This window comes from Xylocopa sonorina, chromosome 13, assembly GCF_050948175.1.
Source record: "Xylocopa sonorina isolate GNS202 chromosome 13, iyXylSono1_principal, whole genome shotgun sequence".
NCBI classification, from domain to species: Eukaryota; Metazoa; Arthropoda; class Insecta; order Hymenoptera; family Apidae; genus Xylocopa; species Xylocopa sonorina.
The window spans coordinates 3,675,708-3,700,781 of record NC_135205.1 but is presented as its reverse complement, the minus strand read 5'-3'; the positions used below and the strand labels follow the sequence as shown (position 1 = coordinate 3,700,781).

Genomic DNA, 25,074 nt, shown 5'->3' with positions numbered 1-25,074 from the left:
TAAGCGGCGTTATCGTCGCGCGATTAAACTAGCGACCGCTATAACCGCTCTAACGCGGCGATGCAAGTTATTGCGGCTAATCTATGCCAGGCTCTCTCTTAGCGACGAATCTCGCGGCGAGCCTCCGCGCCGTTTCGATGGCTTCGACGCGCGTTGAATCTTAATGCGAACCCGCCGCGGCGGTGCTGTACGCCCGGGACCACCCCCGTTTCGCGCGGCATACGGCGAACACGGGCGTAGATTTAATAATGGAATGCTTAGCGGATCCAGGGGCTAACGCGTGGTAATTTTTGGAGAGGAGAGCAACGCGGCGTGGAGGGTGCCGCGACTGTCGTAGCCGGACGGCTACGTGAGTGGCATGTGTGACGGGACCACGACGACGCGAGGCAACCCTCTGCGTAAAACCACCGACGAGCACGTAATCTATTTGTTCGGCGACCGCAACTTCGTTCGCCAGGGGGTGAAGACGCGTACGTCCCAGCGGAGACGCGACTAGCTTCCCGTCAGACTGCGAATTCGAGGCGTTTTCCAGTCTGCCTCGACGTTCAACGTCCCTATTTGATCGTCTTTCTTTCCTTCTTCTTCTTTTTTTTTGCAGAAAGGTAGAGGGAGGGTTGTTTTGCTTGAATAAAAAATTATTTAGAGGATACTCGAGTGTGCGTAGTCCTCAAATCCGAGGCGTTTTCTATCTCGACGTTCAACGTCCCTATTTGATCGTCTTTCTTTTCTTCTTTTTTTTGTAGAGAAGTAGAGGGGTTGTTTTGCTTGAATAAAAAATTGTTTAGAGGATACTCGAGTGTGTTGGTTCTTAGGTTGCTCGCGTGACACGTTTCGAGAGTGGCTTTTCAATCCCGCCAAATTCATCGGATACCTTTATCGCGCACTAAATATCAGAACGCGAGTAAAGGCGAGTTCTCGCGGCCGTTCGAAGCGTAACCCCGAGCGAAACAGTCGTTCGAGGGACCGTTCGGTGGCGTCGGGAAACTCCGCGATCCATCGAAACTCGTAAGAATCGCTATTAGGGGAAAAATCCTCGCTACGATCGACGTTAACCGGCTCGTATCCATTTCTGCCCCCTCCTTCGATGTAAAACCGACTTTAATACTCTCGTATTTCCGCTCGTAAGGATCTTTGTATCTTCTCGCCGTTCGCTTAGCCGTTGCGGTCTTTTATTCGAGCCTATTCGCGATTCGAAGACGTCTACTCGTTTAAGTACCCTCTGCAACGTGGACTTTTCGCGCGAATTTATCGTACGTTCTCAAATTCACGTGAAACGTGCGCGTGTTGTTATTAAACGTTGTAAAAGATTCAGCTGCGCGTAATTGAAAGCACGGAGGAAAAGTAATGTGGCTCTCAGTGGCGCGTTATGGGTACAACGTATCACTTTCCATCGCTTCGCATCGAGGAGCGTCGTAAAAACGCTCTGGCCGGTCCCGCCATGGCCCCTTCGACATCCTCATTACCAGTCATCAATTCTGAATAATCGAAGAAAAAACAACCACCGCTGATTATCCGAATTACCGAACGGCGATATTTAATTAACCCGTAGCACCGTTCAATTTTCATCGCGCTGATTTATGGGACGCGGCATTTCACGGCTCGACCGGGACCAAAACTCGAAACGCAGACAAACGATCGACGATCCACGGCGACGGGTTACAAGGGGGCGTTCGTCGCGAGATTTTACACGCGCCAGGGACCTAAGCAGATTTGCATTCTAATTGTCGCGCGCGCGATCCATGGAACAGGTAAAGAGGGATGCCCAGGTGAACGGAACCGGAGGAGACGACGAAGAGGACAGCAGGACCGGAGGTGTCGGTTCCGTAGGCGTACGAGAGGCGAGCTGCCTCGAAAGGAACAAGAAAAAAAAAAGAACGCAGCGCGCGTAGGATGCTTATCTTATCGTGGGCCGATGGTCCTTCCCGAAAATCGTTTCCATTACGTCAGGCTCGATCGCGGCCCGCGGTAGCCAATAAATACGTGCTCGCACGACGGGATTAACCGTGGCCCCCATCAAATTTAATTTTCCTCATTTACTCTGGCTACTGAATTTTTTAATTAACCCCACCTCCTCCGCTCCTCTGCTACTTTCTTCAGTGGGCCTCCTCCCTCGAGCGTTCAGCGTCGACGACCAGCGAGCCGCTCGCTCCTCTTATGCAGATTTTATGCCGCGTTAAACCGATACAGTGTATCGTGTTTTGTCGCTGCGAGAGTCCTCGCTGCCGTTAAGAGCGTACGGCCACTTGTCAGGTTGGATTCGCACGACGCTCGTACAGGTGTCTTCCCCGGTCGATCGGGCCCGACGATGCACTGGCGAACCGGGGGAGAGAAAGTACGGGCGCGCGAGAATGGTTACGGTGACCGTGAACGCGCCTAAATGGAGCTTTAACCGAGCGCGTTGCACCGTGCCGCGTAATGCCGTCGTTCCTCAAATTACTCGTTCGTCCCAGATGCTCGAGCTTATCGGCTGGGATTGCTCGTTTCGCCTGCGAATTATGCGCCGCGAAGTGAGTAAACCGAAGCGAGGATTCGTACGTACGAAGATAAGCGGACGCGCGTTACACGGAGTCGATACTCTTCTCCGCGCGATCTCTTGTCATCATTTTTAATATATTTACACTTGGCAACGTAGTATCTCAGATTAACCATTCTACCGTCGTACATTTTCCGTTCCTCCTTATTAAGTTGTTTTTCACCAGGACTTCGTAAACTACTTTTTCTCCTCGACGTTTCGCGTTTTATTTCGCACGTATATATAAGATTTGCAGCGTAATTTCGAGTACAGAGGAGATTCGAATGGACGTAATTAAGAAAGCGAGCGTTCGACGAGCAACGTGCGACGTAAAAAGGATTTGTAAACCGGTGAAAAGCACACGGAACGCACAATGGCGAACATTATGCGATGCAGACGAGGCAACGCGGTTTAAAAATTAAGCCTCGCGCGCTACCAACGCTGCTCTTCCTCCTTTCCTTCCTCCATTACCTTCTCCCATCGGCTTCTCGTCTTCTTTTAACCCTCTCGCTCTCGCCTCTCCCTCCCCCTTCTCTCTATTTCCTTTTTTCCTATTCGCCTCGTATCTCGTCCTCTCCGACGAGCTGTTACGCTGCACGTGTGTGCAACGCGGCGAGGGGTCGTAAAAAAATGCAACTAATTAACGACCAAAAAGTCGAGCCAACGGGATGGTTTTTGCGCGGGCCCTTCGAGCGGCCTCTGGATCTCGCCTCCTTCCGGCCTACTACGCGCAACTTTTCGACTCTCGTGCCACTCCGCCTCTCGTCTGTCATCGATGATGCTTGCTCCAACTTGCTGTTGTATTTTCTAACTCGATATTCGAAGAACACTTATCGAACGCCCGCGATGGAGTCGTCTGTCGAAGATAAACCAAATAACGAGGCGGCCATCGAGCATCGATTTAAAATGTGACAACAATCGTTCGACAGATTTCTCTATCGAATGAATCTCTACGAGAGTCTAGAAAAGACTTTGAATTTCTCGTTTCGTTCTCGTCGTTCCTTAAGTCCAGTATCAATTATTCCACTGTTGGCATCCGAGTTAGTATCAAGTTAATTCCAACTTAAGAGGCGAATCTTGCGAAACGAATCTGCTCGCACACTCGTCTCACCCGCAGCCCGCTCATCGCGAAATTACCAGCCGCGCAATCCGCCTTTCCTATTCCCCGAGATTACTCACGGCACACCGCCGGTCGTTACGCGGCTCGTTTCACATACTGAATAATACAATGCATAAATATTTATAGACGTCCGTTCTCTGGCATCAGGTTTCGCCATTTATATATTAATTGCCCCGCGCAACCGGATTTCACGTGCGATCGGTTCAATTATCCACTGTGATTCGAAAGGAAAGCACGAAAAGTAAACCGCGATGGCCCTCGCGACGATGTACGCTGGTGGTCGACGCGAGGCGGACGCGAGCTATTCGCATAAATATTCATAGACCCGGAGAATTCGACGTGTCGTTATTAATTAGAAAGCGAACGAAGCACGGCTGTTTGTCGAAGCGTCGAAAGACGCGCGTGCGATCGTCCCAAGGTTCTCTGTCGTCCTCTGTCGCCCTGTTCGATCGTCGTCGAGGGCGACGTCTAAAAAATGACGGCTAAATGCCCGTTGCGATCTATAATGAAGAACGCGGCGGCCGATCTGTCGCATACATATTTATAGGAGCCGACGTACGGGGCCCAGACAGATTTTACGGTTTACATATTAATTACATCGTTAAGGATTCCACGGCGCCGCGTGGCTCACGGTAGATTACGCTTTTGATATACGATTTCGGGAAATTAGCATGGGAGCGTTGACGGGAGCCACCGATACAGCGCGTCTCCGTCGAAAAGCCTATTCCCAAGCGCGAGGATCCACCTCGAGGACTCCGCTCGAGGCGACAAAAGTCGCGTGGCGTTTACGGCAAAAGGGCAACTCGATCTCGCGATTCGCATCCTGCGATTTAGATGGGGATCATCGACGGAGGGATAATCTATTAATAATTAGAGGCGCGATTTCGAGCGTGTGAATCGTCGAGTGAAAAGGAGAGGGTCAAAGACGCGCAGTGATTTATCGTCTGGTCGCAAATGTTCGACGCAGCGACGCCTGTATCGATGGAATAATGGCGCTACATCGAATTGCGATTGATAGGCGAGCATGGACGGATCGGTTGGTCACGCTTCGATTCGTTAATGAGACAGGCAACGGATCGCTTTGAGAATGAAAATGTAACGTCCACGGAGGCGATCGCGGATCACGACAGATCTCGGAACGCGCGATCCGCCTCGGCTGCAATCTAATTAATCTAATTAAGCCGGTGGAGCGCCTCGTTACCGCGGCGCGCGCCACTGAGGATCGAGCCGAAGAAACGTCCGTGAAAGACCGTCGTGAACAGAAGTGGATCGTTTCACGACTCTTGTGGAGTACAGTCTCGATAATTCTTAGCACGCTTTCGACTTTGCTTCGTGTCGATTCGAATCGTTCACCTGGATCTCACCATTCCTCAGTCTAACAATTAGTAAACCAGTAAATGGTGAATCGTAAATGCCACTCGAACGATTCGATCGTCTATTTCCCTTCAACCCTTCCGCACGTTGCACAGACTTGAAAATCGAGAGTATCGTTACGTTTAAATGTCTGCGCATGCAACTGAAATCGATGGCTCGAGGTAAAAGAACGAAACGACACGCGTCTCGCGGTGATACGCGAAAAAATGTAGCTACTGAGGCGAACTGTACACGCGAAGCGTCCTCGGGGTATCGACGAGACCGCCGCGGCCACGATTAAATCGTCCGGTTGGCGAGTTTTCTTCAGCGGAGCCGTGCACGCGGCATGAAAACCGCCGTACCCGTTCGAGACGCGGGAGTTACAAGTGTAACGAACCGCTTCGTTAATTACGATCATTAAAGCGTGCGCGCGCGCCAGCGGCAATTGCACGGAGGGATTTCCGCGCGGCGAAAGGATCGGCCCGATCGTGTCGAGCTTACCGACGATCCACGGTTTAAACTCGTAACACCGCTAAGGAACCGTGGAGTGGAGGAAGGGGATGAAAAAGCGGACATAGAAAAGACAGGAAGGACGAAGAGAATTCGCTTGTCCACTTACCCGTGACGTCTGAAACAAAAGAAAGGGAGCAGCTTTAGTCGGATTTTCGCTTTTCCACTGATTGGTTATTCTAACAAATTATTCTAGTCACAGATTCGAAGCGTTCTTACACGATCATTCCGTCTACTTTGCGCGCGCGTCTTAGATGTATTCTGTTCGTTCACTGGTCGAGGTGATTAATATTAAACGCACGATGGACGCGTGGGGCAAGATTGCGCAAAAAGGGGTGCATCCACTGCAGGGTTAATTCATCGACGTTCAAACGTCAATTTCAATCTCCGTGTCTTCTGAATCGCGTCCAGCTTCTCGTCCTCGACGATTATCACGACCAGTAGCCCCGCGTACACGCGGTCGTATGACTTTACGCGCGAAATAGAAGACGAAGACGCGATGGACGCGGTGGGACGGCGAAGGGTGAGAGACCAGCAGAGCGCGCGGCTAATTCTCCGGCTAATTGCCTCTGCCGGCGCTAAAGAGCGTTTCAGGACGAAAAACTCACTTTCCGTGGCCCCGTGTAAAAGGGAATTAAGAGCGCGAATGGCATTCCCCGCGTTAGGCGCGCCGCGAGGATGAAAGTCGCAATTATCCGGCACCGTCGTGTCCCTGGCCTCCCCGTGCGAGCTTGGAAAAATGCGAAAATCCGCTCCTTCGCGGACCGCGCTTTTGTTGCGTTTTAATTGAAACGTACGACGCGAGGCGAGCCGTCGATTCGACTGTTTTTCTAGCCACGTGAAGGGAACAAAGCGAGAGGAACGAAAGGAGTTATTGCGAGCGAGTCAAGAGGACTGAGGCTACCTGCGATTTATGATATCTCGCGCTGTCTGTCCCGTGTGCGCGTCTGTATAATATTCAGTACAAAAAAAAAATCATTTCGACAGTTTTCTCGATACATCTCATACCTGATTAGCGACACCCTTATCGAGGAGAGTTTGCACTTCGATGAATCTAAACGCGATACGAGGTGAGGAGTCGAGAGCGAGTCTTGATTTAATTAGAAACGAGTTCTCGGTATATACTAGTACGAGCGTGCTTAGATCGCGTCGATGTTTTCTAAGCGTTAAAAAAAAACAATTGGAATACTGTCGATTACAGTAAAAAGCAGATGACACGAGAGTCGAGCGGGAAATATATTGTGTTTCCCGCGGGAAGAGCGCGACGACTCTTAATCGAGACGGATTCAAGGTGGCATGTACCGCGAGTTAGTCGCGGAAATGGTCGCGTTTCCAGCGATTAGCCAACACGCGAGTTCGAATTGGTAATGGCCGCGATCAGCCGCGGCGATACTGGCCAATTACAAAATGAGCGTGGCCATGCTCGATCGCGGCGCGGGATAGCGCGCTGATATATAAAGGACTAATGTAAGAGTAACGAGTGCGCACGGCGACGCGACGTGTTAAACACGACGTCGCGTTGCGAGCACGCGGTGTCGGGGTCTGTTTCACGGACGACTAACGTCGCGGCGCACGGCTTCTTTTCCATTGTTACCTGCACAGCGTCCGCGCGAAATCGCCAATGATCTCATAAATTACGCCGATCGAAAGAACCGCGAACGATCGCCGCAGAGAAACAGCGAGCATCGAAACGAATCGCTCTCTGGCACTACGCTATCTGCTGTTAATGCAAATTTAACGCTGGCTAGTACAAATCAAACTCAACTAACACTCCTTGTCACACACCCCCTAAGTTGTTGCCAACTCTATTTTAAACGCTCCTCGACAACGATCTACAAAACGACTACTCCAACCAAGTAGTCCAAACGTCCATCATACTTGCATACAGACTCGACCGTACGGAGAAACTCTCTCTGAGGAGCAAGAAAAAACGATGCAACCCCTGAAAAATCTCAAGCCTCCCTCATTGTTTACTCTCGTCCATCTAACGACCGATCGATTCCCAGCGACGCGGATCCAACCAGCCCCTGCGCGGACTTTACATAACCTAGAAGCCAGAGCGGTCACTCATAACTCCTCGAGATAATCTCCGCGTGGGCAGAGAGCACGCGGCCTCCACCAGGCCCCCATGCCGTCCCCGCTATCTGCGTTCGTCTATCTCTATTTACTATTCCTAGGCGCGACTCCGTGTCTCCGTGCGAAACGGCGAGATAGCGAGCCGGTGAAACGGGTCCCTGGAACACGCGAGAGAGAGCAGCGGCCGTGTGCGTTCCGCCTGGTCCCCGTGGTGGTTGCGCGCGCGCTCACCCGCGCGCCATTTACATATGTTCCGACCACGGGCCCAGAGGAGGAGCGGGCGAGCCACGATTTTTTCGCGGCCGATACCGTGCGCCGTGAGTCGTGTTCGGGCTGACTAACCCATTAGCGCCTCCGCTGCCGATCGACACGGCGAATCGATCGATAAAGCCAGCGGTAACCGCTTCCTGTCGATGCACCTAAGCTCCTCTGGGGTAGCCACGATCCTCTGCGATAGCGCGCGCTGAGTCTCGAGAGCGCGAGTACGCTGCGAGGCGAACGATATTCTAGGATTTTTCAGCGAGAGAGTTTATTAGTGACATGCACGCACGCACTGTTCTCCATCGTGTCGTTTGTATGCGTTTTATAAGCGTGTCGGGTTGGATCGAATCGAAATTGTAAAGAGTAGATTGTATAGTGTTGCACGAATGGCTGCGGGTTTTAATCGTATGTAGAATACGGATTCGATGAGGAAAGAAGAGGAAAAATCGTAACGTCGAGATCGAAATAGATCGACGTGACAATTTGCTTTGTTTAGAAGCGGTCGAACGACGCTGAGCGTGGATGTAAAGTGTATGATAATACAGGGACAGTGTCTTAAATATAGCTGGAAGTTACGAGGACAGGTTGGGGGTGAGAATTGGCGGCGCGTCTATAAAACGGTGCACGGATGTGTGTAGTGCCCTCGACGAATGACACGACGACACGGAAACGACCGCGATAAATCGGATGGTAATCGTTTCTAGGCTGCTGAAACAGAGGACTCGTTCGAGGATTCCAACGGGCGTCGACGTATTCACGGTTCATCTCCGACTGTCTCGAAATCGGCCTCGAAGTCGTTGTGACAAGCTTGATCTCTGGAATCCACCCCCTCCTCGCGCCTCACTCGAGAACCAGACACCGCTTGATACATTGTAAGCGTACGAAGAAACTTCGTTCATCGATAAATTTAGAGAACAGTGTATAATACGCAGATCCTAATTTCAGTACACAAGGCACCATTGAATTCGTACTATTTCACAATTTTCTCGTCCGGTATCCGATTGGTCGAACGGAGGGTTGAAAAGTTAGAGCTGGATCACCCAGTTCGCGCGAGAAACGCGAATACCCAAGTTACCAATGACTCTCGTCGAGCAGCAACGAGAATCGAAACGACGGCTGAGGGATTTTTCGCGAGGGATACGCGTTCGATAAGGCCCAATTAAAGGTAGCGAATCGCGCGGTTCGATCTCGCGTAGAGGAATTCCAAGGGCGCGCGCAGCGATCTCTTTACGGCGGACGAGGACCCGCTGCTATGCAAGCAGACGAATTTCCGAGATGGTTTCTGCCGATCTGGGCTTAATTTGTAGCACGTTCTTGCGTACAGGGGTGACGAGCTGGCCCTCTACGCCGATCACCGGTTAGTTAGCGCGCAGCCAGGCGGCTGGCGATGGTTCGCCGCTTCTTGCCCGGCTCATTTTTGCCGCCAAAACATCGTCCCTAATTAATCTCCGCGGCCCCTCCCGTACCGCGGCCCTTCGTCGTCCGCCATGGGCGAAACAGTGACAATGACCAGCAGCCTGGCCACGGCCGCTTGGAATCCGCCGAATTCAACACGCCGCGGCAGTCGAAGCGACGAAAAACCCGGCTGGACCGTTTAACACCGGCCAAAGAATCGGGGATCGCGCCTAATGGGAATTTGTGAGACCGGCGAAACGTACGAGCCGCACTTAACGTCTCACTTCGACGTACTGTATACGAGGAGCCAGCCACGAAGCGGACACGGGACCACGCTCGCCTGGCGAGCCTCTTCACCTAAACGAGGCGCCAATTAATTGCCGCAATTAACGCGATTCCTTCAACGAGCCTTTGTACCGGTTCACGCGACCCTCTCGAACGGCTCGACGGACGCGTATCCTTGGTACCACGCTTGGTACCGGATCCTGCCTCCCGACGTCCGATGTACCGATGAATTTTGATCGTTACTGTCGATAACGCAAAGATGCTTCCACTCTTCCGTTGGAGAGGCATTCATCTGCCCTTAGAAGGGTAATTTAACGGTATGGTAACCGCGTAAGGTCGGTTCCCATGGACCTGGTAAAGGCCAGGAGGATGCAGTCGAAGCTTGTTCGCGGCTAGAGAAGTCCGTGGAGGAAAAGCAGAGGGGTCGAGGCAGCGACAACCGATCGCGTCGCTCGGATCGTCGGCCTGAGGGCCGAAAGGGGGCGCTGTGAAACGCGAGCACGTCGATCCGCGCGCGCTTAAAGGGGGTCGCCGCGATCGCAAAAAGACAACCGCGAAGCTCCCGGGGCTCCAGTTCCTTTTTAAGTCTCGCTAAGACTAGCGCCGCTCGTTTCTGGTATCCCGTGCCTCCAATTCCCGGGAGTCAATCAACCGAGTCAGCAGCGACCGGCTGGCTGGTTGGCTGGCCTGGCCACCGACTCCTATATACGCCACGGGAACCAGCCGGTCAGACACGAAGGGACGGGAGAAAGGGAATCGCCACTTATTCTCTTTACATTCCCCTTAACAAATTTCCAACGGCAAAAACTCGTTATGCCCGTTCGGGGCCCGACGCCTCCCCGTCCGCGTCGTCTCTCTTCTTCCTCTCCCGTCCCTTCCACCTTCAGAGAAACTGCCGCCGGCAGGCTCGCCTCTTCCGCTCCGAAATTTCGTCCTGCTTTTCCGTGTCCCAACCGCTTTTTCATCGCCTGTAATTATTTAGCAGCGATCACGGCAGCTCGTACGATCGATCCTCGATCTCGTGAGAATGAAACTTTCTACGGGAGTCGATTTTCTCACCGTCTCTGGGTTTCAATCGATCCCCCCGTCTCGCGAGACTTTAATACCCTCGCTAACAGAAGTTCATCCGTACCCTGACTTATTCGAAACGTCCTCTGCATCGTTAACTCTCGGATGATCCTCAGATTTCTCGTGAAAATACAGCGTACGAAGCGCGATCGCGTTAGATCGCGATACGATCCACCCTCTCGTAAAAAACAAGCTTGCTCGCGGGAAAATAGCGACTGTTCGCGTCGTTCCGCGATGGCAATAATGAAATCAAGCTGGCAAGAAACGGAGACGCGGAGAACGGAACGCGACGAGGAGGAACCGGAGGAACCGCTAGCCGGAACGAGTCTAAACTCGAGCAGCGAAACTAGGTCGACTTTTTCGAGCCGGTCGTAGCACGAGCTCGATCGAGAGGCAACGGACCAGACCGGGAGGAGCGTCGATGAGCGGCTAATTGGTGTTCTATGAATTTGACGGCGGTTACCGCGAAACCGACTCGCCGCGCCGCCCCGTAGACGCGGTTCTTGCGCGGCTACGCGGCGAGACGGCGGCCGCCGGTGACTCCCGCCGGCTCCCACCGTGGAATTTTAATTATAAATTAGTTGATTAACTCAATAGTGTTTTTGCCGTTGGCGACAGTGTCCTCCTCTCGGAGGTACGCAACGCGTATACGTTTTATGCCGGTGCGCGGGTCTCACCGAAGAAACGTCAACCGGTCAGGGGTTCTCTGACCCTCTGCTCGGTAATCGAACGACGATCGTTTCGTTTCCTCGAGTTAATAAACGAATATGATGTTTCTAGTCGATGATTGGTTAGACGATGAAGGAATATAGAATAGGATAATGATCGAAGAAAGTAGTTAAGTCGATGCTCGATGCTTCTTCGCGCGAGCTAGAGCAGAGTCGTTTCGAGATGAAGGAAATTAATTTCGTGGGGGCCGATGGAATTGAATTTTCTTCGAAGTACCTTCTTCGAATATCAAATTATCACTGTACTTTCACGAACAATCTTACCGTTCGATTATCACAAATCGTATGTTTCCACCCCTGCTAATTTCCTTCCCCAAACTGCATCATTTCTGCTCGATGTCCTCCGGTCAGCGAAGTAACGGTTCGAAAACGCGATAATCCAAGCCACGAGGATCCTCTCGACGAGAAGTGTTCGCGCGGCAGGTGCACGGTGGTTGTTGTGCGTGCGCGTAATTTCGAGGCGGACAAACGTGCCAGGCGGCAAGAGTGTCGCTTCGAACTGTGGCCTTTTCGCGTCGCACGCGGAAGAGCGACGCGTTTCGTCGCTGGTCCCCGAGGAAACGAGGAAGGAGGTTGAGAACCGGCGACGATCCGCGGATACCTACGTCCGAGAGAGTCGACGAACAGGAGAAACACAATGGCCGCGTCGATGCCCTCGCCGCCGTCGTTGGCACGCACAGCACGCGGGGATGCGTTTTATTTCATATTAAATAAAATTTTCGAACCGTCCTGGGCCCACCATTTGGCGAGCGTCCTCCAGGCGGACGTCGATGATCCAACGATCGAGGAACGCGATCACCGCGACGTGTGTACGTCTTGATACGAGATCGATCCGCTCGAGGCGTACGCGAAGGGCGAGAGGCTCGTTTCGAAGTAAAAAATGTCATTTCCAACGATCACGCGCAACGATCTTTACGCGGATGGATCCTGCTCCATCGCGAGCGGAATATACTGGATTTTCAGGTTGAAAGGGAAAGAGAAGAAATTGAACCGCGAGTTGATTAACGACGAGGTCTTGTTGTCGACGCGTACGTATGTAATCAACGGTTATGCCTAGCGTGAACGGGGGAACCCCGTTCTGATACCAACTCCGGCGTCCATTTCGCTTGACAAAGCGGCAGGAAAAAATCACGCTCGCAAGAGGCTGCTCGCAGAGCTTGTTTTATTATCTTCTTCAATTTACCACCGACAGTTCTTGCGGCGGCGGAACGTCCTCCAAGGAATTGCCGTGGAAGAAGCCGAGCCGCTCAGACGTTGTAATCGACTGTAACTACTAATTAAACCGAACCGCGTACCCGTTCGCGTTACGCAACTTCAGAACGTTCAGCCCGTCTCATTATTAATTTCGCGAACTAACTGGAAGCACTGTTTTACGCGCGCACCATCGAGAGCGTGTGGTTCCGTTCGATTGCTGCGACCACCACAACCAAACGCTGTTACTCAGCAAACATACGTACACGTCGCTCGATGGTTTCTTAACCGTAGATCGACGATAAGCGAACGTTGCATGTTCGTTCGAATTTTCGCGATAAAGAAAAGTAGAGAACGCGCGGAAACAGAGGTTCGCGAGCGGTTGTTGGCTCTGGAAGCGAGCTCGCGGACGGGAAGAGAAATAAAGGAGCCACGGCGCGAGACGAACGGAATCACAAATTAGGCACGGGGTCTCCTCGCGGGTCAAAATATGTCCCGGCTCGCATACCGAGCGACGCTGCCGCCGCAGAGCCGCAACCACGGCCCCGCGGCCAGCCACCGCCGCGTAAAAAAGTACAAAACCGGTGACCCGGCCTGCGGGGGCCCCCGGTCCTCCCGTTCGCCTCGGAACCACTATACTTTTTGCCGACACTCCGCGTGTACAAGAACGAACTGTGTCCGGCGCGAACGTCAGCAGAATGTAAAATATGCAACACGCCGTCTGCCCTCGCCCACCCCCGTTAAGCCCCTTCACCCTACGCGTACTCGCACGGAAGCTTCTGAACCGCGTACCTCCTCTGGCGAACGGAATTTCTTGCTGCCATCTATGTGGTTTAAACAATTTCGCGAGAAATCGTGAAGCTTCCCATGATTAGCTATTATTCCAACGACTACTATTGAAACCTTGAGACGCTTCATTCTTATTCGAGCTAACTATGGATGATTTCTTGCTACCATCTATGTGGTTTAAAAAATTTCGCGAAAAATCGTGAAGCTTTCCATGATTAGCTAGCAATTATTTCAACGACTACTATTGAAACCTTGAGACGCTTCATTCTTATTCGAGCTAACTATGGATGATTTCTTGCTACCATCTATGTGGTTTAGAAAATTTCGCGAGAAATCGCGAAGCTTTCCATGATTCGCTACCAATTATTGCAACGACTACTATTGAAACCTTGAGACGCTTCATTTCTATTTGATCTAACTATGGACGATAATTATGGCGCGTTTAGGTATTTACGTCGCTGGAAGATAGCGCGTTGGTAATTCGTTGATGGATCATTTTGTCCCTATCCGTCCTTCACCCGTTAGAACAGAGTAAACTAACACTAAGGCCAGGTATCCCTTCTCCCATGGAAGAAGAAACTCGTACGACATGGGTTAAAGAGTATCGCGAGTACCGTCGCGGCAGACAGACAGTCCTAAGTGCAATCTCGTTCCCGTAACTCGGCAAGAAGCCGCAAATTACGCGCGCGAGCGGACCCGGTCCGCGAATCGGCCGCGCGTTTGAAAAAGAAACGCGGACGCCTCGGCGTTCCGTGGCCGCGCGAAACCGGCGCCTCTTCCGGGAACGGTTACACCGGTAAATAAGAAATCAATTACGAGCGGCGTTAGCGCGAGAATACCGGCCGGCTGATCGCTGGTATCACCGCATACTCCGAATTTACACGCGGTGGGATTCGCCAAGCGGACGCGCCGCCTCTCCCGCGACGGTTTTGCCGGCATTCCGCGCGCGTCTGCTTGCGCTAACCTCGCTGCTGGCAGCGCGAGGGGGATCCGCGTGTCCGCAGACGCTCGCCCCAGAAGGGGATACGCGAAGCACGAGGGAGGACGACACCGTGAGCCAACGACTAGTTTCTTCTTCGTGTCATTATCTTCCAGCCGGTGATCGCCGCGAGGTAAGTGCCGCGGCTAGAGAGTGTAACCGACGCGTTCGCTTAGCTATGCCTGGGACACTTGTACCTTGTATACTAATGATTCCCGGAGACGTACTTTACGATTCGGTAGTTTTACGAGCGACCCTGCTTCTCCCCCTTTTTTCCTTTTCTTTTTTTTTTTTCTTCGTTTCTTTTCCTCCTCCTCCTCCTCCGTTCGCTGGTAACGAACCGAGCGATCGACGCACGGGTATCCCAAGCTCCCTCTGCTTCTGTTCGGGCGCCTCTGCGCCTCGTCTCGCGAGGATTCCGTGGAGAAACGGGCATATCGAATCCCCGACCCGACTGCACGATTGAAGAGGCAATTAGCCGCGAGACCGGCAGCACCGTAACGATACCGATTAATCTTTTCCGCGAGTCTGGAATTTTACGACCGGCTACTTTCTGCTTGGATCCCCGATGCCAACGGACTCCAAGAGGATTCCTCCTCGACTCTGTTTTCGTTGGTTGATTAAATTCACCGCGGGATAGGAATTGGGTCCTTCTAGATGTTTCAGCTATTATTTATCTCGCGAAAGTAAACGTAAATGTATTTGATACCAGGGAGGAATTGAAATGGTTCGATGAAGAGATGACAATGTTTAAATCTCGTGCCATGAATTATTCCTGGAAACGAAGCTTTAGTATTCTGATTCAAAGTAATGACACGACTTTCACTTGAACAGATTCTGGTTCGACGATTAGGTATTTCCTATAGGCTAATAACGATGGCAGAGGATTGGTCACTGTACGAAGTAGTTGCCTTGTACCTCGCACGCTGCAATTTCCCAGGAAACAAACCTTCAGTATCCCAGCGCAAAGTAATGGTACCATTCGAACGAGATCCTCTCAGTTGCAAGAATTGGTCAAGCTCAGCAGGAAGCAAGAATTAGAACGCGCAATGAAGACTCTTCTGAACCTTTTGCGTCTCTCGTTCCTATCCAAGACTCGGAACCTCGTCCCACGAAGACACGTAGCTTCGATGCTCCAATGAAAAGTAACGTCGCACTCGCGCGTGTCCCGCTCGAACGACCGTTCTCTTTCGATCGGTTACGATCGCAGAGTCCAGTGGGGATCGATCACAAGGAATTCGAGTTGATAAATTCTTTCGAAGTCGCGTCGCTGTTCGCACGCGTTGACGTGGCTACGAAACGATCCCCAGCGAGGAGCAACATGTCCGTGGTACGAGTTCGCGGCGATATCTCGCTTCCACCGTTCGACCCTCTTCCTCCAGCGTTCGCCAACCTTCCGCTACACCCACGCCACGGCCATTCGCCTTGATGGTGGCCATACCATTACATGACTTTTGATCGCCCAGTCGTTACCCCGGGTATTTGCAGCGGGTATTTGCATACCTAGTTTGTCAACGTTGCATCGACGATCTTTAAGGGTTGGCGCGCAGAAGGACGACTCTGGTGGAGAACGACTCGCTGTTTAACGAGAAATCGAGACGATTTCACGCGTACGCGAGAATTCCTCTAACTCTTTCATCGAAATTGCGATTTTATTAGAACCCAAAGAGAAGAGTGGTATTCATTATCATCGCGTTCAAATTGGTAATGGCCATTTTAAGGATACAATAGCAAAGTATAGGAGTATCAGAAAAGAAATCGTCACCGCGATTTCTCGTGGCCACTATTTCCGCCGTTACCATCGAGAATATTCATAGGAAGAGAAGAGGTATTTATTATCATCGCGTTCGAATTGGTAATGGCCATTTTAAGGATACAATAACGAAGTACGGGAGTATTAGAAAAGAAATCGTCACCGCGATTTCTCGTGGCCACTATTTCCGCCGTTACCATCGAAAATATTCATAGGAAGAAGCATAATGGGTCCAATACCGTGGCTCAGCGTCGGTCACAGATCGGTCCAACGATAGCACAGGGGACAGACGGACGCTTAGGGGACAAGAAGAGGAGTCGGTCCGGTCTTCTCGCGATCCTCTCGGCCGAGAATGGCACCGGGGACGGGGGAGGAGCGAAAGGAGACGGGTTATCATTAAGTGAAATGCCGTGTCCACTATCTCCAGGCTCTCACGTGGCCCAGCCGCGGGCAGGACTCGTTTCCTTCGTTCCTGGATATCTTTCTAGCGGGATAATCCCTCCGTCGCGGAGGTTATTAATAAGGCCGCCGCTATCTAACGCAATTAGACGGAAAGTCCTCCTAGCCCCTTGTTGCGTGGCGCGCACACACACCCCTTATTTTTCTCTCTCCTTCTCCCTCTTCCATCGACGGGGACCGCGTCCAAGCGAGAAGATATCGCGAAAGCGGACAGCCGTTCGTCGTTCCTCCTTCCCTCTCGTCTCGTTCTATCGCCAGGAGACGCTATTTACACGGAACGAGGGCTTATTTATGGCCCCAGCCGCGCGACCGCCAATAAAAGCCTTTCTATTCCGCGTTTATCTGAAAATTCGTGGTTTATTGGCTGTTCCCTGACACGGACCTTCCTGTCCGGCTAATTCGCTTTGATTTGTATGGGCTGCTGTCACGGTGATTAAACCGGGTCCAGTTTCAGCCGCTTTAATAGTTCCTTCGGTGGTGGTTTTACTGTTCGCGTGGTTCGTGCTACTTGGGACCAGCGGGCAATAATAACCGTCTCTTTGTCGATTCATTTTTTCCGACGCCACGCGGATGAAATCTGAGGATCGATCGCTCGATAATGACGATACGAGCGGACGTACACGCATTCTCTTTTATCGATCAAGCTTCCTGCAACAGTGTAGTCGACTTTCGTACGCTATTTCGTATCTTCGTGCAGTTTTAATTCCACGCCAGGGATCGCGTAACTGTACAACTCGAAGCCAGTCGTTCTCTTCTATCTGGTACCGCGGTGTGTAGCTCGATCGCAGCGACAATGAACAGGCGAATCAAGCGAACCGGGTTCTCTTCTAACGGAAGGAAGGTTAAAGAAAAATCTGAAAGAACCGGAGCCTAGTCCTTCGATGGAGATCGAGATAAAACCAGCGCGGGACGATCATCGCTGCCCGCGTCATCGAGCAGATAGGATCTCGCGACAGCGAGGAGCCGTTCGCGCGCGACCTTGCCACTGACCGCCACGAGGATGGCTCGGAGAACGCTCGAATCCAAGTAATTAACGTGGGATACCTGCCAGCGTGACGCCAATAAACGGTTGGATATTAGCATTATTGAAAAGAAATAACGTGGACGACCGCCAGCTAATTTCCCCCGCGAGATCCGAATAATTAAGACACCGGTTAGTAAGCTCAAAACTTTGTAGCTTTTTTCTCCGTACGAATTCCGTTCTTTAACGAGGCTCCTCTCGTCGAGGCGAGCGATCGATTTCAAGCGGAGAGACGAAACGACGAAAGAGTCCTGGCGACTCGTTCGATTTAATTTCAGGAAGCACGCTTCGTCGAGTCAACTACGCGAGTTATTAAGATTAACTTGAGAATAACCGGCTGCGATAACGCGACAAGTTCCTCTCGACGAGTTTTCGTTCCCGCCGCGATATGCGCTGCCCACTCGTTCGCGTTGCGATTGGAAGGCGATCAGACCGCGATAATCAAGTTCATCGGCGACTCTGCTCGCGCCCTAATCGAATATTCACCGTTGAAACGAGCACGAAGCGTCGACACCTAGCGAACGCTATGATTTCAAATGAGTTTCCGAAAGCGTGGGCACGGAACAGCCTCGCATCAGCAACGTTCGAGAGAGAACGGTTCGCGACGGACGCCTCGTCCGCGATGGGACTTTGAACTTCGAAGCGTGGCAAGAAGGAGAAAAGGAAAGGGAACTTAATGAACCTCTTACAAGGGCCAATAGAATCGAGGCTCCGTCAAACGCATCGGCGATTATTTTGCCCGCGAAGCAGCCGGCAAAAGCAATCAGAGCCGTTCGTTCGTTCGCCGAAGGATATTGACGGACGAGGGTACGGGGCGACGCCGTGGCTAAGAGGGACGCGGCGAAACGGCCAGTACGAGGAACAGGAGGAGAGCCGCAAAAAGACGAGAGGACATTTCTAGCGCATCATTACGTACGGGGCCGCGAGTGGAGAGAGCTAGTTACCGGAGGTGTCTCCTCGTAAACACTCGGACATTTACATAACGAGTGACATGTGCTGGCCCAATCATACACTCCACCGAGAGGTTAATGCCGCGAGTATACCACTCTCTGCGTGCCACACCGTCTGACACGACTGCTCTCTGCACATTCGACTTTCTCGCACGTGCTTCCACGACGCGGACTTGTACGAGCGGGCACGTCGACTCTGGCGAGCTACGTGCGACAGCTTCGCCTTGTTTCGTCTCGCCTCTTCTTCGCGCGGACCTTGGTATATTTTCGAGTTGCTGCGGTTACTGCGACGTCTCGAGAGCGAGAAGTGTATCCTGATCGACTGGCCGTGAGTTTAGAGGTCGGATAGATAACGAACCGCTTGAGAACGAGAAGAATGTTTGTGTCACGCTCTTGTAAAACTGAATCAGCGCGCGTACCGCGTCTAGTATGCTCGTTCGCGACTGGACGAGCCTTCGTTCTATGTCTACACGATTTTTCACTTAACGCTGATGCCTGCGCAAGGTCGCACGTATTCAAATAAAATCAGTCTACTCTCCAAGCGACAAGAACCGTCCACCGCTCGATCAAACAGATGGTCCACTCCGTCCTCTCGAGGATGCATTCCACCCCTAAGTCCAAGGATGGTCGAGGAGAAGTCGATCCGTGGCGAGGGAGCGCACAGTCGTTACAGCCACGTAGCAGACGCGACCTAATTTGTCGCTGGTGGTCGGTTAATTGGAGACAAAGGCACTACTGGACAGCGCCTTCGTTTTTCTCCCTTATCCTGAACCGTTCTCGCGATCACTCGCGCGTCTCACGTTCTCCCAGATCGAACGGAGTCCACAGAGATCGGAGAGGGACTCTCGTCAGGCCAAGTACGAGAGCCGCACCGGGTCTTTCGTAATCCTGGAGAGACTGGTGGCTTTTTGCCAGTGTCACCTGCCGCACGGGCAACCGCCCTCGATCCTTTATTCCGATCATCGGCCCCGATCCGCTGTCATATTTCTTGCCGCGCGCGCTCCTCGACGGACCAATTTACCGGATGTCGTCCGAAATTTTTCCAACCTCCGTGTATCCCCGTTCTCGCGTCTATTCACGTTTTCGCGTCGCACCTCCGTTCTCGCGTCTATCCACGTTTTCGCGTCGCACCTCCGTTCTCGCGTCTATCCACGTTTTCGCGTCGCACCTCCGTTCTCGCGTCTATCCACGTTTTCGCGTTGCACCTCCGTTCTCGCGTCTATCCACGTTTTCGCGTTGCACCTCCGTTCTCGCGTCTTATCCACGTTTTCGCGTCGCACCTTCGCGAAAGAGCGAACGATTAAACTTGGTATCGCGCGCGAGAAAGGATAGCGAAGATGAATCAAGGAGGAAAGAATTTTCCAGACACTGAGAGTCACGAATTCATATCGCGCGATACGTTGCATCTAGCCACCGTATACCAGCACGCAGACAGTGTAATATCGCTATCGAGAGGGGTGGGTGGAAAAGGTGAAACGATGAAACGGTGGGTCGGTGGCGCGCGAAGACACGCGAGAGAAATTACGAGCAGATTTACCGCGAGTGGCCGGCTGAAAATAAACATCGCGCCGCTACAAATCCTCCCTGGTCTCCTCCCCCTCCCTGGCAGCCATCCACCCTTCCGCCGTCTCTCTCTTTCTCTCTCTCTACAGCTGTCCACCAAAACCGTCCAGTCTAACAGAGAAAGAGAATCGAACTACCATAGAGAAGAGGGGTAGGTTGGGGGTTGGGGTGGAAAACAGGCGGTCGGGCGGGTGTGGCAACATATAATTACAGTAATTAGCGGACAAGTAATTAATTAGGATCGCACGTCGTTTGTTATTTCCCGTGGCAGAACGGCGCTTACGTACACCGGCCGCGGATGGCGTTGTGTGCGTGATCCACAGAAGGCACCCGTCCCGGTACCTGTGGGATACGTGTAACTACCGCGCCATGTCCCTATACGTCCGCGTGCTCGAGGGGTTACGTCTTGATCCCAATTAACGAGCGATTTTTTGCGCTCTCCTGGCCAGTCCTCTCCTCCTGGCGCGCACAGTGGGGCGAGGGAGCACGAGGCAACCCAACGATCCTGCAAATTGTGCGACCGCGCCACCAGGGCGCACACATCCCTCTCCTTCTCTCTCTCTCTCTCTCTCTCTGTCTCTCTCTTCCTCTCTCTCTCTCTCTCTCTCTGTTCGATCGATCGAACGGTCGATGGATCGATCCGATGGAATCGCGGATCGCGACCACGCTGGCGCGTTCACCGCATTGGGTGGTATTGATGGATCGATATTTGCGCGGCTGGTGCACCTTGAAAGAATGCGCTCCCATAGCGGGACGCGAGCCCCGCGACCAGATTTATCTCGCCGCTGCGACACGCGTCCCTTCGATCCTTCTACCTCGCGATCGTCGCCGAGGTTCCTTCTCCGCGGGCCTGTTTTTCTGGGGGTGACTTTATTTTTTTTTTTTTTTTCTTCTCCTCGACTCGAGCAAGTGACGCTCTTCGCGTCTTTTTGAGGACGCACTTTTTTTTCCCCAGAGGCAGAGCGCGCGCTGGTCTGTTGTAACAGTTGATGAGTCTTTGTGTGTGCATCGATTAATTCGAAACGATGAATTCGGTACCACGGAGAAACGTTCGAACGTATCGCTTCGATTTCTATGGAAATCGTTTGTTAATTTGTAACAATACATTTGGTACCGCTATATAGGATAGGAAATGATTTTTCCAGTTTCTCTGCCTCTGAAAGAGCTAATTAATTCGACGCGATGAATTCAGTGGTCCAGAGAATGGAAATGAAATCTTTGTTATCGTCGAGGAAATGTTAACCGATTTCAAGGTGGGAGTGGCAGTTAATTAGCTTCACGAGGAATAATATTCTTTCTGGTTTGAGAGGATTCATTAATTCCCAGGAAAACGTGCAGTTTCGATCGACTCTTGATCCTCAACAACGGAAGATTGGTCGTGTCGCGTATTTGCCAAACGTTTAGCCGTTCCCTCCTGCTAACAGGACGCGAAGGCAGGACGGAACGTGAGAGAAAGAGAGACAGAGAGGGTACGGGGGTGTCCACGCACGGCCAGTTTCGCTGGCAATAAACATAATGGCGCGCGTCGTTAATTAAGTGGATTTTCAATCAAGATTCAATCAGTCTCGTTGTAAATGTAAATGCACCGGCCAGGCCCACTCGAGCGGGACATCCTCCAGCGTCCTTCTTCCCTCTTTCAGACTTCATCGCGCCGGTTTATTTGCTCGAAGGCGCGAGCGAGGCTACAAGACGCATCCTGAACGTCACCTCAGCACGCTTCCTATTGCCATTAAACTCTGCGACAAAATTAAAACTGCAGCAATCGAATAAAGGTGTCCACACTTTGCACTTCGCAAATTCCTACAAATTCCGTTCAACATTATTCCTCGTCCTCTGCACCGTCTAATTATCGCATCAGTAGTTATCGTCATTTAACTCTAAATATGTAACAAAGATAATTTATTCAATAGGAATCATAAACCATTCTACGCGAATCGATTACAGAATACGTTCTTCGTCTCGTCTGACCATACACCTTCCGTGCCACTTGATCTACTTGCAGGCCCGCTGCGTCGCGAAGACATTAAACTTCCTGCATCGATAAATCAACAAATTCACGCTTCTATACTATAAAAACGACAATAATCACTAGTCACCAATAATCTTCCATAACTGGACCACAAACTATCCATTCCACTCTCGCAAATAATAAAATCTCCTAATTCTATTCTCAATTCACAGAGAAACCCCTAATATTTCCGTGTTCCATCGCGGTATCCGTCTCTTTGTTCGCCTGGTGCCCAACGAACCAAAGGCATTTCAATCGTTTAAAACGGCGTTGCGTTTCACGCGCGTGTTTACGTGTCCACGAAATTATTATTCGCGTGTCGCGCACGAGTCGGCGTGTTTCATTTCCGCGACGGTTCTCCGTCCGCGCGTTCGCCGTACGCTCGATCCTCGCGATCGCGCCAGCGACGCCGCTCAGGGAGAAGGACACGGGCGGAGGAAAAGGCGGAAGCCACGGAACCACCGTGGCGCCCTTTTAACGCGCGGTACCACCGTGCGCGCGTGTCGCGGCCTAATGAAACGGGGGGGCCGCCTTGTACGAATAGAGACGGTGCACGCACCACTGGCTCTGGCTGGCTGGCCACACCTTCGCGACTCATTGCCCCGACGTGTAACGACGGCATCAAATGGTACGCGGCTCGAATAATGACGAAACCGTCCGCGGACGCGCCTGGAATTACCAGTTCCGCGCATTTTTGCAGACAGGCCCCGCGTGCGTCACGCCCTCGCCGAGATTTTCGCCCAGATGCGATCGCAGCGGATAACGGGGCTGCCTGGTTCACGCGACCAGCTCGATCTTACGGATTCGATGGTCACGTGTCGATGGTTCGCTGAGTTCCATGGAGATATCCATGGAGAATTTATACTATCGAGCGATTTTTAGAGCGGATGAAGTTTGATTTTCGCCCAGATGCGATCGCAGCGGATAACGGGACTGCCTGGTTCACGCGACGATCTTGATCTTACGGATTCGATGGTCAGGTGTCGATGGTTTACTGAGTTCCATGGAGATATCCATGGAGAATTTATACTATCGAGCGATTTTTAGAGCGGATGAAGTTTGATTTTCGCCCAGATGCGATCGCAGTGGATAACGGGGCTGCCTGGTTCACGCGACGAGCTCGATCTTACGAATTCGATGGTTCACTGAGTTTCACGAAGATATCCATGGAGAATTATACTATCGAGCGATTTTTAGAGCAGATGAAGTTTGATACAATCACTCATAATATAATTCGATTGATAAGTTCGAAAAATAGTATCAGTAAATAAATAGTTGTGCGAAAGAAAACAGTCGCGACAACGAGAGAAACGATTCGTCTAGGCAGAACTAGATCCACGAGCGTCATAATCGAGCGACACGGGGTATATCCGTAACGCCTATAATTCGCGGGTCGGTAAAAAGATTCGCGACGCGATCTAAGGCCAGTGGATATGCAAATGCCGCGTTGGGACACGGCTGGGGGTCCCGCGAGGGGCTCGAGACAAAGTCGCAGCGGGATCCATTCTGTTTCGATCCTCGCCTCCTCCCAGTCTCCGCGTCCTCCGCGTCTCCGATGAAATTTTCCACGACATTGCGTTCGAATGCGATTAAAGCCGCGTATAGCGAGCTGATACTCCGTGGAAACGGATGGAGAACGAGCCTGCCTTCGCGTCTCCCTTCCTCCCTCCCTCTATTCCCACCCCAGTCGAGGCTTCCTCGTTGTCGAGAGCAGGCGAAATCGAATTGCAACTTGTAGAGGAACCCCGTGTAGCCGGGGACACGCGTGATTCATCGACGAGCGACGCGGAACGGCGAGGAACGCGGGCCTGATTACTCCGCTTGGGCCATCGACTCGAGTGTCCTCTGCAAGGGGTGTCACTTTTCGATACGCCACGTCGACTGCGAGGCGCTGGGGTTTCTCGTTAGAACCAACCAAGAACAGGGGTTCGAAAGTGCTGAGAACCCTTCTGCATCGCTACCAAGGACGAACGAACACCGAGCCGTCAATTTTCTTCTCGAGGAAGAACGACGCTGCAGAGTTTTCCGGCTTGACAGTGATTTAGGGACGCCCACGAGTAACGTCGAAGTTCTTCGCGGAGGAAAAGTTCCGCAAAGGAGAAGTAAACGCGAAACATGATATTAAAAAAGGCGTAGGAAACGTGGAACTGAATACCAGCTCAGAGATTCGCCAGGTTCTCTCTCGCTGATCCTCGACTCACACCCTCTCGTCGCGACGTGGCCTCGCTGAAGCTGCGAAAAGTTTGCGAGGCTGAGCGGGCGGGTATCCTAGAAATAAGCGACGACGATGGATATAGGATCGTACGGGGATAGAGTGGCTCGCGGCGTTTCGCCGTTCACCAGGAGCAATATACGCGTCATATATCACCTGGCTGTAGCTAATGCCGGCCGTAGAAGGAAGGTGTGCGTGAGGCTATCTGCGCGCCATAAAACACTCGCGCTCTGCTCCAGGAGGGGTTGCTAGCCGCTCGGTGGCGAGTGTCACCACAGGTGCGGACATTCTCATCATAAATACCGGCCCCTGCTACAGCCGTAAACCGTCTGCTGAACCTAATTGGGGCGTGGCTGCGGTTACACCTTCGAGACGTCGCGTTTTCGCGTCTTCCTCGGCTCCCTTTCGTGCGAGGGCTGCGCTCGTGAAAAGAATACGCGATCCTCTCAGACCGTGGCGAGCGCGTGGATAATTCGATCGTCGTCGAAAGCGATGAATCAGGCGGTTTTACAAAGGATAACGACAAAGGAACGATCCCCGAGGTATCGACGACGATCATTGGCAAGCGTAAGTCTTTGAGTTATTTAGGGAACCAGCCTGACAGACGGATATTCGTAGACGAATTAGAGATCGACGAAAGATTGGAGGAACGAAATGTCGATCGAATCGGAAAGATAGGCTAGGAAGAACCCGGCTTAGACGTGATCGACGATAACCAATCACTGTCGAAACTGGATCCTGCCTCGGATGGTTCGCGTGGGAGGCTGGACCGAAGATAGCAAGAGATTGGGGCCAGAGACAACGGGGAAACGTTCGTCTACCCGAAAACGTGGGAAGATTT

At 52.1% G+C, this 25,074-nt stretch overlaps 1 protein-coding gene across 1 annotated transcript in view; it reads right to left on the bottom strand.

Annotated features, from left to right (window-relative positions):
• Positions 1-25,074, bottom strand: part of Hth (Meis homeobox homothorax) — a 438,429-nt gene that overhangs the window by 244,041 nt on the left and 169,314 nt on the right. The window contains exon 8 of the mRNA XM_076906279.1: positions 5,605-5,613. Within this exon, the coding sequence (XP_076762394.1) occupies positions 5,605-5,613 (9 nt within the window). The remainder of the gene's footprint in view (positions 1-5,604; positions 5,614-25,074) is intronic.